We start from the raw sequence: 12,033 nt of genomic DNA, 5'->3' as shown, positions 1-12,033 counted from the left end.
TGGGGTTATGATGGCAATGTCATGTTGATCAGAGATTGGCTGATCACCTTGCCATTAATGTCAATGTCCTGTTCGGATTTCCTAATTTCTGAAAACCAGGCTGCCAGGTGAAAACCGGACAGGTGGCAACCCTAATTCCATCATTTGCCGGATGTGATAAGAGGTTTGTTTCTATAGTTTTGATGAGCTAAAGGCATGATGATGTGGTGGCCCAGCTGCAAAACAAGACCACGCCAGGACCTCTTGCCAAAAAAAATCTGTAGGAACCCAGTGCACATGACCTCTCCCACTTTGCTGGTCACGCCCCCTGGTCACAGGAGGGGGATTTTAATACTATAGAGAAAGCCGGGCCTCCCAGTTACGCCACTGTGGTGACTGTTTTCTTATTTACATTTCTCAACATTCTAATATTTCCAACCTTGGAGAATGATACTAATATAGGCAAGCCCACTTCTGCAGATATAAATATGAAACATTCTTGCTTTTTAACTTTGTGCCCTCTGTTGCCATGTTTTCTTCTCCAGGAATATCCATCTGTTAGCTCCTTGGAAGTGGCTGTCAGAGCAAACATTACTATAAAGTCCTCTATCAAGAACCTGGTTCTGAGAGATGCCACCACACAGGTATCAGTGAATAGATTTCTCTTTTTATTCTATTTAACAGCCTCCTCTTAATTCCCACCATTCCTGCTTTGAACTTGTTAACATGATCCACCAATATATATTTCTTTATTTTCTGCCCACATGCAGAGTTACATGGTAGCTGAAAAAATAAGACACATCAATCGAGTTATATCTTTTATCTTTTGTACCTAGATTTTAAAATAAGTAAACCCTAAATTAGGGGGTGGGATTAGTGATGGGCGAGTTTATTCGGCAGGCGCAAATTCGCGGGAAATTTGCACGATTCACTGGCAGCGAATAAATTCGCTGTTTCGCGAATTTTTCGGGAAATTCGCCCATCATTAGGTGGGATACCTAAATGCCTCCACCCGCCCATCCATCACCAGTACAGTCTTGATTAATGCAGTCAGTGCTGTATTCATGGGGGAAGCTACATGTCTTTGGCAATTTGCACAGAGCCTAATTTCTTTTATTGGCCACAATTAAAGAGTTTCAATCACAGGAAAACATGTTTTTCTTTTCAAAATGCACCAGTTAATAGTACTTCTGCAACAGAATTCTGCATTGAAATCAGTTTTTCAAAAGAGCAAACGTTTTTTTTTTAAATTTAATTTTGAAATCTGACATAGGGCTAGACATGTTGTCAGTTTCCCAGTTGCCCTCAGAAATGTGAGTTGTACTTGTGCACTCTTTATTGCTGTGTTGCAAGTTGGAGTGATGTTATCCCCTCCCCACCCCCGCTCCCTACAGCCCTTCATCAGAACAATGGGAAGGTAACCAGATAACAGCTCCCTGACACAAGATAAAAGTGCCCTGGTAGATTTGAGAATAGCACTCCCACTGCAATAGCACGTCCCACTGCAACTCTTCCAGTTACATTGAGTAGGAGAAGCAATAGATTATCTGAAAGCAGTTCTGTTGGGAAGTGCTGACTATTTCTGAAAGCACATGGCCAGACAAAACTACCTGACATGGCTGCCTATAGACCGATATTATAATTAAAAAAAGATACCGGTACATGTGTTGGTCCAGGAATACAATTTTATATGGTAGAGTGAACATGACAGGTTGTAACAAACCTGCCTAAATTGATTACCTTACAATGATTATGCTGAATCTCATCTGCTGCCCAGATCCTCCTGCAGGGATAACACATCCTGGATGGTTTCAGTTGTTATGCAAATATTTTATGTCTTCATAAAACAAAAATACCTTGCTTTCAATAACCTAGTTATTAATGAACAGATTAAATAAAGCAGACCCAATGTAGAACCCTGAATTGCACCAACACCCAGAGTCTTGTTCATCTTTACTTTGCTAAAAATTACCATGTTTTGTGTCACCACTAACAGTTTAGGGTAAACCTTCTGAACTACTACAGTGAAAATTCCATGCAACCAAAATGTATACAACTTAGTGCAAACATTTGGGGGCAGATTCACTAAGGGTCGAATTTCGAAGTAAAAAATACTTCGAAATTCGACCCTCGAATTGAAATCCTTCGACTTCGAATATCGAAGTCGAAGGATTTAGCGCTAATCCTGCGATCGAACGATCGAAGGATTTTTCGTTCGATCGAACGATTAAATCCTTTGAATCGAACGATTCGAAGGATTTTAATCCAACGATCGAACGAAAATCCTTTGATCAAAAAAAGGTTAGCAAACCTATGGGGACCTTCCCCATAGGCTAACATTGACTTCAGTAGCTTTTAGCTACCGAAGTAGGGGGTCGAAGTTTTTTTTAAAGGGCAAGTACTTCGACTATCGAATGGTCGAATAGTCGAACGATTTGTACTTCGAATCGTTCGATTTCGTTCGATTTCGATCAAATTCGAACGAATTTAACCAATTCGATGGTCCAAGTACCCAAAAAATACTTCGAAATTCGAAGTATTTTTCATTCGAATCCTTCACTCGAGCTTAGTGAATCTGCCCCTTAGGCTTTTTACACATGTGGCTATTAGTAGATTGATAGTTTCATCTGGCTACTTACTCCATAGCAAACACATAGGCCTATTTCTGAACAACTACATATAGGACCCATGATCTGTGTGTGTGACCTAAGCATCAACATAAATACAGTCACACAATTTTAACATTAATTCCTGTTTTGTATCCCCTTAGATTAATGTGATGTTGTATTCAGAATATAGCGTGGCTGCTCTTGCTGGCATTCCCTGGTGGATTATCCTTATTGCAGTGCTAGCTGGAATACTGCTGCTCGCTCTTCTTGTTTTCATCTTATGGAAGGTAATGTATGGATCCTCATTAATAAACCATTACATTGATACAGCATCGGACTGCAATTGCTCTACACCACCACAATCCCATCCCCTCCTGTGTGTACCTTGTATTCTTCCTGTGGCTGCGATTGGGGCCGGGGATGCAAAGAAGACTCAGTCAGGGATTAGGTCTGGGCCTGCATTAGATTGCTCTAATTATTTTCTTCCATAAAGTATATGATCCATTCCACTTGTCTCTGGTTATGGTTCCCTCCTCCCAAAAACATCCATTTTTTTTTGTCTTCCACAGTTTCTAATACTTATATTATTTTTCTCTTACTTTCTCTTGTTCACCCAGTAACTTATTGGATATTATTTTTGCTTATTTATCTTGTCTGTATATTGTACTTTAATTTTTATGGGGTTGAAATGCAAATCTTGAGTTTTCCAGATTCTTTTTCCCCCATTACCAGTCTCCACATTGTTTCTCACCATTTAATAATGTTCTTGCCTCAAACTTGTTTTTGTTCTTGTATCTCCCTCTTTATAACACTTATGGGAGATATCATAAAGCCCAAACCCTTGCTGAAGATAAGAACAGCACAGGGAAGATATAAAAAGGATGTATAATGAGTGGGGGATTAAAGTGGAGGAGGGGTAGATAAAAAGCAAGAATTTATAGCAAGATTAAAAGAGACATATTGTGTGAAAAACTAGAACGTGCCAGTACATTATACTCTTTAAAATATGATAGAAATGTGCTTAAAAAAAGTAGTGTTTTGGGCCAATTTATTACATTTTCTTGCAAAAACCCTACTAGCCCCACCTATGTGTTCCACTTCCTGCTGCCTCTTTCCCAGGTTCTGCAGGGGAGGTGGTGGCACTCAGTATACTGCATTGTAGGATAAGGAACCAATCAGCAGCCTGTCTTGTGTGAGTGCAGGGCTGTGATTGGCTGTCCCCCCTCCTACTGTGTTTCTGGCAGGGACTGTTAGGACACGCCCACACCTCATTTGAAAGACGTACAGGGACAATAGCACATCTAAATGGAGCTCCAATAAAGAGGCCAATAATAATTTTAGCCCAAAGTAAAACTACCGATAGCTTTACTCCAGTAATAAAAAAGAGGGGAAAGGCAAGTACCAAATCCAATAATTTAATAGCCAAAAGAATAGTAATACACATACAAACGCTATTAGTTTAATGTAACAGGCAGACCACTGATTTATGGGGAGGGCTGTTTAAAGGTTTGTTGTGACAGATACATTTTGGCATTTTAAAGGAAAACTATACCCTCAAAATGAATACTTAAGCAACAGATAGTTTATATCAAATTGAATGACATATCAAAGAATCTTACCAAACTGGAATATATATTTACATAAATATTGCCCTTTTACATCTCTTGCCTTGAACCACCATTTCGTGACTCTATCTGTGCTGCCTCAGAGATCACCTGACCAGAAATACTACAACACTAACTGTAACAGGAAGAAGTGAGGAAGCAAAAGGCAGAACTCTGTCTGTTAATTGGCTCATGTGACCTTACATGTGGTTTGTATGTGTGCACAGTGAATCTTACGATCTCAGGGGGCGGCCCTTATTTTTTAAAATGGCAATTTTCTATTTATGATTACCCAATGGCACATACTACTAAAAAAGTATATTATTATGATAATGGTTCATTTACATGAAGCAGGATTTTACACATGAGCTGTTTTACTCAGTATCTTTTAATAAGACCTACATTGTTTGGGGGGTATAGTTTTCCTTTAAGAAAGGGTTGGATTCCTTTCTAGTATGTAAAACATTATATGGTGACTTCTGCCTCAACATACAGTGTTGATGTAGCAACTGGTCTGATTGACATTTAGGAGTGAAGAAGAAAGAACCAACTTTTCTTTCCTCGTTTTTTTTTTCCAGCAAAATATCTATTTCTGAATACATTTTCACCATTCACTAAACATGTATCTATGTACTGTGCCTGCTCATGTTCCCCTATAAGCTATAAGTGGCATGCAAGATATGTAGCACAACTTCATTACTTTTCTCGACTTCCAGTGTGGTTTCTTCAAGAGGAGCACTGCACAGGAGAAGTATACTACAAACTACTACCGGGCTCATCTGGGGGTACAGCCTTCTGAGGCAGCAGACAGGCAGGCAGAGGATGAGGCCTAGCTGGTAACACCAGCACGTGTGTGTTTTGAGCTACATACTAATAGTCTCATGTTTTTATTAAAGGGGTATTACTAGGTACTGTAAATTCACCTTTAAGTTAACTTCCAGTTGGCGATTTAGCAGTGCCTGATGTTTCTTTTCTGCACTGGATGGATTTGTTTAGCTTGGGAAAGAATATTTAGGGGCTGATTTATCAACGTTCTAGTTCAAATTTGTTCCACTAAAACTCACAAATTCAAAAACTCGAATTTTGGTAGATTTGGTAAGCTCCAAAACTGTAAAAATACTCGAATTTAAAAATTCGGCCTCTAAAAGCTGCCCAGTTTGTGTAGAAGTCGATGGGAGTAATGTGACGTTTTTCAATTCGAGCTTTTAGAATTTTTTTAAATAGTTCGTAGACTCGATGTAAATGTATAAAATGAATTTGATGCATTCGAGTTTTTTTTCCCACAGTTTTGTTTGATCAAGTTTTTTACATTTGAGTTTTTTAATAAATAAGCAAACATTCGGGGGGGTTTTTAAATTTGAAAAAATTCAAAAATTTCACAAATTTGATAATTAGGCCAGAGTCCTTTCTCCCCACTTGCGCTATGCATATTAGAGCCCTGATTCAGGGTTCCAGCTTACTAATTAAAGGAAGAACAAAACTTCCCACCCTCTGTTTGTAACCAATAGCTCCACCGACATTGCTCAGGTCCCCTTTCCCAAACACATGGCTACCCCCATAAGTAGTGATGGGCGAATTTGCGCCGTTTCGCAGACAAAAATGTGTGAATTTCCCACGAAATGGCGAAAAAATCGCAAAACGGCGTTGGCATCTTGTTTTTGACGCCAGCGTCCGTTCTTTGTAAAAAAAATTTTTGACGCCAGTGAATTTTGTGGCCGTTTCGTGAATATATTCACCGGCAGCAAACCGCGCAAATTCACTGCAAATTCGCGCCTGCCGAATAAATTCGCCCATCACTACCCATAAGGACCTCTGTCCTGGCTTTCTGAGAATACAACATGAACTTCAGCAAATTATCTTTACTTTATACTAGAAGTTAATTTTAAGGTGAACTAATTTACCCTTTAAGGGGTTTGGCTTAACCCAAAATTGTGATATGATTGGTTTCACATATTGCATGGTCAGAATAAATGACAAGAACATGACTAAGGCCTGTTAAAATACTAGCATTCATTAACAGCAAAGTGAGCAGTGGAAGTGCAGCATGTTTATATTCTCTTGCGTTTGTTCCTGTTCCAATAATAATAGATAAAAGTTTGTTTTGTACATCTGTCTTGTATATAAATAGAATGTGTGAACTAAAAACCGTATGCAGTATAGAAAACAACTGATCCAATGGGAAAACTAAAGGGATAATTGTTGGCTTTTGTGTCTTGTTTGATGTGGGGTATAATCGCTCAAAACACATTTTTTCACCTGCCCATATAATTCATGTGAAACCACGTGCCACATGATGGACATTTTGGCCAACTGGTTACTGTCATCTGAAAATTAATTTACTGAGAAAAGAAATGTTTCTGCTCCCTAAGATCTGTGGAAGTTACGGTTACATTTTTTCCATTGCTGACTGGTACACAGTAAATATATCATTGTGTAGTAAAAATGTCATAAGTTAATTTATTAAATGATGTGTGGACTTATGAGTCATATTCCATGTGGTTTTTTCACCTTTGAGCTATTTCTATGCTTCGATTTCCAGTATATCCATATATCCTTTGATATAAATATATCTTTTATATGGATTTTCTATTAGTTTCTATGCTCCAATGGCTTCTTTATTTCATTTCCACATCTTTCTTACATTTCTCATCTCTTCCTAGTGTGGCTTTTTCAAGAGGAAACGCCTTCAAGAAGAGAAGCTGCCGCAGCACCATGCCGTGAAGATCCCAAGAGAAGAGAGACCAATGATGAGGGAGGAGAAGACAGGGACCATTAAAAAAAAGGACTGGGTGACAAACTGGAGTGAAGATGGCACGGTGCAGAACTCCTCCTAACCTTCTCTGCACTCCCCTCCCACAAACTCTGATTCTTTCAAGAAACTGTGTGGCAAGAAGGCTGAATCCCTCTGATTTTGGGGGTGTTTCCTATATTTTATTTTAATGCTGTTTTGTACATAAGAAGTTGCAACCGGAAACATTTCATCCTCAGCCCGCGCTCTGACGCTTAACCCCTTCTGCTTCAGGGGGCCACTGCAGTGGCATCAGCACATTAAAGGGGTTGGAGTGAATTAGCTTCTGAGCAAAAGACAATATTTCAAACCCATATCCTCTTTTGTTGAACTTCATTTAAACTTAAAGCACTGCAGCTTATTCAATATGGCGCCCCCATGGTTATTTTCACTCTTTTCTGTCTCCGGTATGGCTCCAATATGGCTCTAATATGGCTCCAGTAGAAATACTGAGGGCAGTCTAAGGTGACTAACAAATAATGGAGGTGATGCATTTCAACTTTAACATCCAGCAAGGAATTTCAAATATATATATTTGTATTTCAGAGCCTTTGACTAATTATCTTCGGACTCCTACATCAGGAAGTTCTCTAAAGCTTGGCAGCCATGGTGCTGAATTAAGAATTCAAGGAGTCATCTTTGTTCCTGCTACAGTGACCTGGGGCTTTGTAACTAAGCTTGATCCCCTATAGTTGGCCAGTTGAGTAGGAAGAAATTGCATAATAGAGAGCCAGGATCCCATTCTGAATGAGGCAATATACATAAATTGCTGGAAGATGCACCACCTTACTTTTCAGTCTGCTCACAAACTGCATGTGGGACTTCTCTTTGCGCTTTCTGTCAGTTGCTGTATAAGGACAATGGGAAGTTCATTCCCAGTTATGGACAGAACTGCTCTGCTCACTGTAATTACCCCATGCTTCTCTCTTTCACTCTATAAAAACACTTGCCTTGACGAATATCCACTTTCGAGACCCTACAAAAAAACAACACAATGCAATGCCCCACAATGAGCAAACTGTGGCCTTGTTTCCAAAGAAAGTGCATTTATTTATAATGATTTTTTTTTTCGTTTCTTCTGCAATAAAGGCACCGGGCCTCTATTTTAATTATTTTAAAGACTGTCATTATTAGGGATGTCGCGGACTGTTCGCCTGCGAACTAATTCGCGCGAACATCGACTGTTCGCGTCCGCCGAATGTTCGCGAACGTCGCGCGACGTTCGCCAATTTGGGTTCGCCTTAGCTGGCGCTTATTTTTGACCTCTCACCCCAGACCAGCAGATACATGGCAGCCAATCAGGAAGCTCTCCCTCCTGGACCACCCCTACACCCCCTGGACCACTCTCCTTCCTGCAGCGTTTTTTCATTCTGCCTGTGTGTGCTTGGAAGAGCTAGTGTAGGGAGAGAGCTGGTTAGTGATTTGAGGAACAGTTGATAGTAACTTTGCTGGCTAGTAATCTACTTGATAACTGCTCTGTATTGTAGGGACAGAACTCTGCAGGGATTTGAGGGACATTTTAGGTTAGGTAGCTTTGCTGGCTAGTAATCTACCTTCTACTGCAGTGCTCTGTATGTAGCTGCTGTGGGCAGCTGTCCTGCTGCTGATCTCTTATCTGCTGACTGCTGCCTGTAACCCAATAGTCCTTGTAAGGACTGCTTTTATTTTCTTTTTTGTTTTTTTACTTTGCTACTATAAGAGCCCAGTGCTATTAGTCTAGCTGTGTTGGGGAGTGGGACTGGTGTGCTGCTCCTCCTAGTAGTTCACCACTACCAGCACCAACCAGAGTCAAAATTGTTACAAAGTATCTTATTTGCACCTGTTAGCTGTTCTGAGCTCTTTGCCAAAAGCTAATTAAGTTAGCTGTTCAGTTCAGAGAAAAGAGGGACTTTCCAGTACAAAAGAGGGACAGGGGGTTGAGTGGTCAAAAGAGGGACAGTTGGGAGGTATGCAAGTGCCACCTAGCTGTGTGAGCTTTTTCACATTCTGTCTAAATAACAATAATAATTCTGTGTCCGTAAACATCACCTGAGTGATACAGCAGCAATAATATATTGTAATATATAATATCCGTATCCACTACTGTATACGTTGCCCTTGCAGGCATTGTTTGCCCAGTCTTTAACCAAGTGCCACCTCGCTGTGTGAGCTTTTTCACATTCCGTGTCCAGAAACATCACCTGAGTGACGTAGTGTGATTTCTGCCCTTTACAGCACAAAACGCAGCGCTGTGTCAACAATGTATTTTTCAGATACATTTTTGCCCTTGATCCCCCTCTGGCATGCCACTGTCCAGGTCGTTGCACCCTTTAAACAACTTTAAAATCATTTTTCTGGCCAGAAATGTATTTTCTAGCTTTTAAAATTCGCCTTCCAATTGAAGTCTATGGGGTTCGCGACGTTCGCGAACCGTTCGCATTTTTGACGCAAGTTTGCGAATATGTTCGCGAACATTTTTTCCGCCGTTCGCTACATCCCTAGTCATTATTGGAATAAATGTGAACCACTGTCCCTGAATCCAAAAGCACCTGTAATGTGGAATAATGTTGTGGTGGGATTGGGGCAAAGATAAGCTGCTGCTACAGGTTTAGGTCTTGCTGCAAACAATCTTGCTCCATAGGCCTAGCATTGTTCCCGATTTAATTGGTTAGAGCACAGAGACCCTTCTAAATGTTAGGAGTGATTATATGTTTTAAGGAGACATGGTGGGAGGTAACAGTGAAAATTTTAATTGTATATTAAAAGAGAACTATTGCGCAAAATGAAAATGTAATATTAGCTTTAGCATACTGAAATAACAAAATTTCTAAATACAATCAAGCTAAACATTCTGTATCATTTCTTTTGCCTAGAAGATGTATTAGAGCTCACTCTATTCAAATCCTGTGTCTCTACATGCAGAATTTGTGCAAAAGGCAGTTATTTTGTTTATACTGGAATCACTTATTTGGGTGAGCTCTAATACATCTGCTAGGAAAGGAGCCCCCCTATAAGATATATTGGATCATTCATCTGACATCCAACTGCTGCATGAATGAAGAGAAAATAGTGAATATAAACTTGATTATTTCAGACACAATGTCGAATTTTTAATTGATTGTATTTAGAAAGTTTCTTACTTCAGTATGAAGAAGCTTATATTACATTTTCATTTTCGTGATAGTTCCCCTTTAATATGCAAACATTGGAGCTTATTTATAAACACTGGGCAAATTCGCATCAGGGCAGTAACCCATAGCAACCAATCAGTGATTACCTTTTTTCAGTCAGTTGCAGGTTGAACAGTGAAGGCAATCATCTGATTGGTTGCCATGGATTACTGTCTAGGTGCCAATTTACCCAGTGTTTATAATAGATACCAGTTTTCACTAATACAAGAAGTTTGACTGGTAAAATGGTAAATTTGGGGTTTATGGAACTTGATAAGAAATATCATGGTATTGGTACTTGTACATGGGTGAATGACAGTACCATGCTTCAAATGGGATTATGTCCATGGTAACCATGCTGCAAACCTTGCTTAAAGGAAGCATTTACTGGCGTCTAACAACAAATTTGGGTTATAAAACTGGAAAATAATGAGCGTTACACAGACAAACATGTACTGGGTCAGCAAAATTACTAAACATCAGGAAAGAGACATTTTAGATCCCTTCAAGATCATTGCTTTAGTGTACGTAGTCTAGTGTACTTAGTCTAGTGTACTTAGTCTAGTGTACTTAGTCTAGTGTACGTAGTCTAGTGTACGTAGTCTAGTGTACTTAGTCTATTGTACTTAGTCTAGTGTACTTAGTCTAGTGTACGTAGTCTAGTGTACTTAGTCTAGTGTACGTAGTCTAGTGTACGTAGTCTAGTGTACGTAGTCTAGTGTACTTAGTCTATTGTACTTAGTCTAGTGTACTTAGTCTAGTGTACGTAGTCTAGTGTACTTAGTCTAGTGTACGTAGTCTAGTGTACGTAGTCTAGTGTACTTAGTCTAGTGTACAGCTAGTGTACTTAGTCTAGTGTACGTAGTCTAGTGTACTTAGTCTAGTGTACTTAGTCTAGTGTACGTAGTCTAGTGTACTTAGTCTAGTGTACGTAGTCTAGTGTACTTAGTCTAGTGTACTTAGTCTAGTGTACTTAGTCTAGTGTACTTAGTCTAGTGTACTTAGTCTAGTGTACTTAGTCTAGTGTACTTAGTCTAGTGTACTTAGTCTAGTGTACTTAGTCTAGTGTACTTAGTCTAGTGTACTTAGTCTAGTGTACTTAGTCTAGTGTACTTAGTCTAGTGTACGTAGTCTAGTGTACTTAGTCTAGTGTACTTAGTCTAGTGTACGTAGTCTAGTGTACTTAGTCTAGTGTACGTAGTCTAGTGTACGTAGTCTAGTGTACTTAGTCTAGTGTACGTAGTCTAGTGTACTTAGTCTAGTGTACTTAGTCTAGTGTACGTAGTCTAGTGTACTTAGTCTAGTGTACTTAGTCTAGTGTACTTAGTCTAGTGTACTTAGTCTAGTGTACTTAGTCTAGTGTACGTAGTCTAGTGTACTTAGTCTAGTGTACTTAGTCTAGTGTACTTAGTCTAGTGTACTTAGTCTAGTGTACGTAGTCTAGTGTACTTAGTCTAGTGTACTTAGTCTAGTGTACTTAGTCTAGTGTACTTAGTCTAGTGTACTTAGTCTAGTGTACGTAGTCTAGTGTACTTAGTCTAGTGTACTTAATCTAGTGTACTTAGTCTAGTGTACGTAGTCTAGTGTACGTAGTCTAGTGTACGTGTGCGTGTTAACTATCTGTAAATGAAATAGACCACCTGTGAATGGGGAGATATTTTCTAAGTTCACTTAAATTATAATACATTTTTCTTTATTTTTTGGCACTATAATCATTTTATCCTGTGCCGATCCTGTTGTAACCTTACCTCTGACTGGAATATCTCTTTTACCCCCAATAATAACATCCTTGCGAGGCCTACAATGTCTGTTCACTAGCCTTCTGATATTTAGTTCAGGTTGTGGCCTACAAGTTAACAGGGCCCTACCAATCGAGGGCCCTAGTCATGGGTCAGCAAGAGCTG

General features: G+C 39.5%; 1 protein-coding gene across 4 annotated transcripts in view; it reads left to right on the top strand.

Moving 5' to 3' along the window:
• itga7.L (integrin subunit alpha 7 L homeolog) overlaps positions 1 to 8,092 on the top strand; it is a 99,421-nt gene extending 91,329 nt beyond the window's left edge. For 3 of the 4 annotated variants that reach the window (XM_018247388.2, XM_018247392.2, XM_018247389.2), the window contains exons 23-25: positions 525 to 623; positions 2,750 to 2,875; positions 6,853 to 8,092. In XM_018247388.2, coding sequence (XP_018102877.1) covers positions 525 to 623; positions 2,750 to 2,875; positions 6,853 to 7,026 — 399 coding nt within the window. In that variant the 3' untranslated portion in view covers positions 7,027 to 8,092. Of the gene's footprint in view, positions 1 to 524; positions 624 to 2,749; positions 2,876 to 4,908; positions 5,029 to 6,852 lie in introns of all 4 variants that reach the window. The other variant, XM_041582495.1, reaches the window with a different exon arrangement.
• The last annotated feature ends 3,941 nt before the right edge of the window (positions 8,093 to 12,033 follow it).

The sequence above is a fragment of the Xenopus laevis genome, chromosome 2L, assembly GCF_017654675.1.
Source record: "Xenopus laevis strain J_2021 chromosome 2L, Xenopus_laevis_v10.1, whole genome shotgun sequence".
NCBI classification, from domain to species: domain Eukaryota; kingdom Metazoa; phylum Chordata; class Amphibia; order Anura; family Pipidae; genus Xenopus; species Xenopus laevis.
Note: the sequence above shows the minus strand (reverse complement) of the source record. Positions and strands in the feature narration are given on the sequence as shown.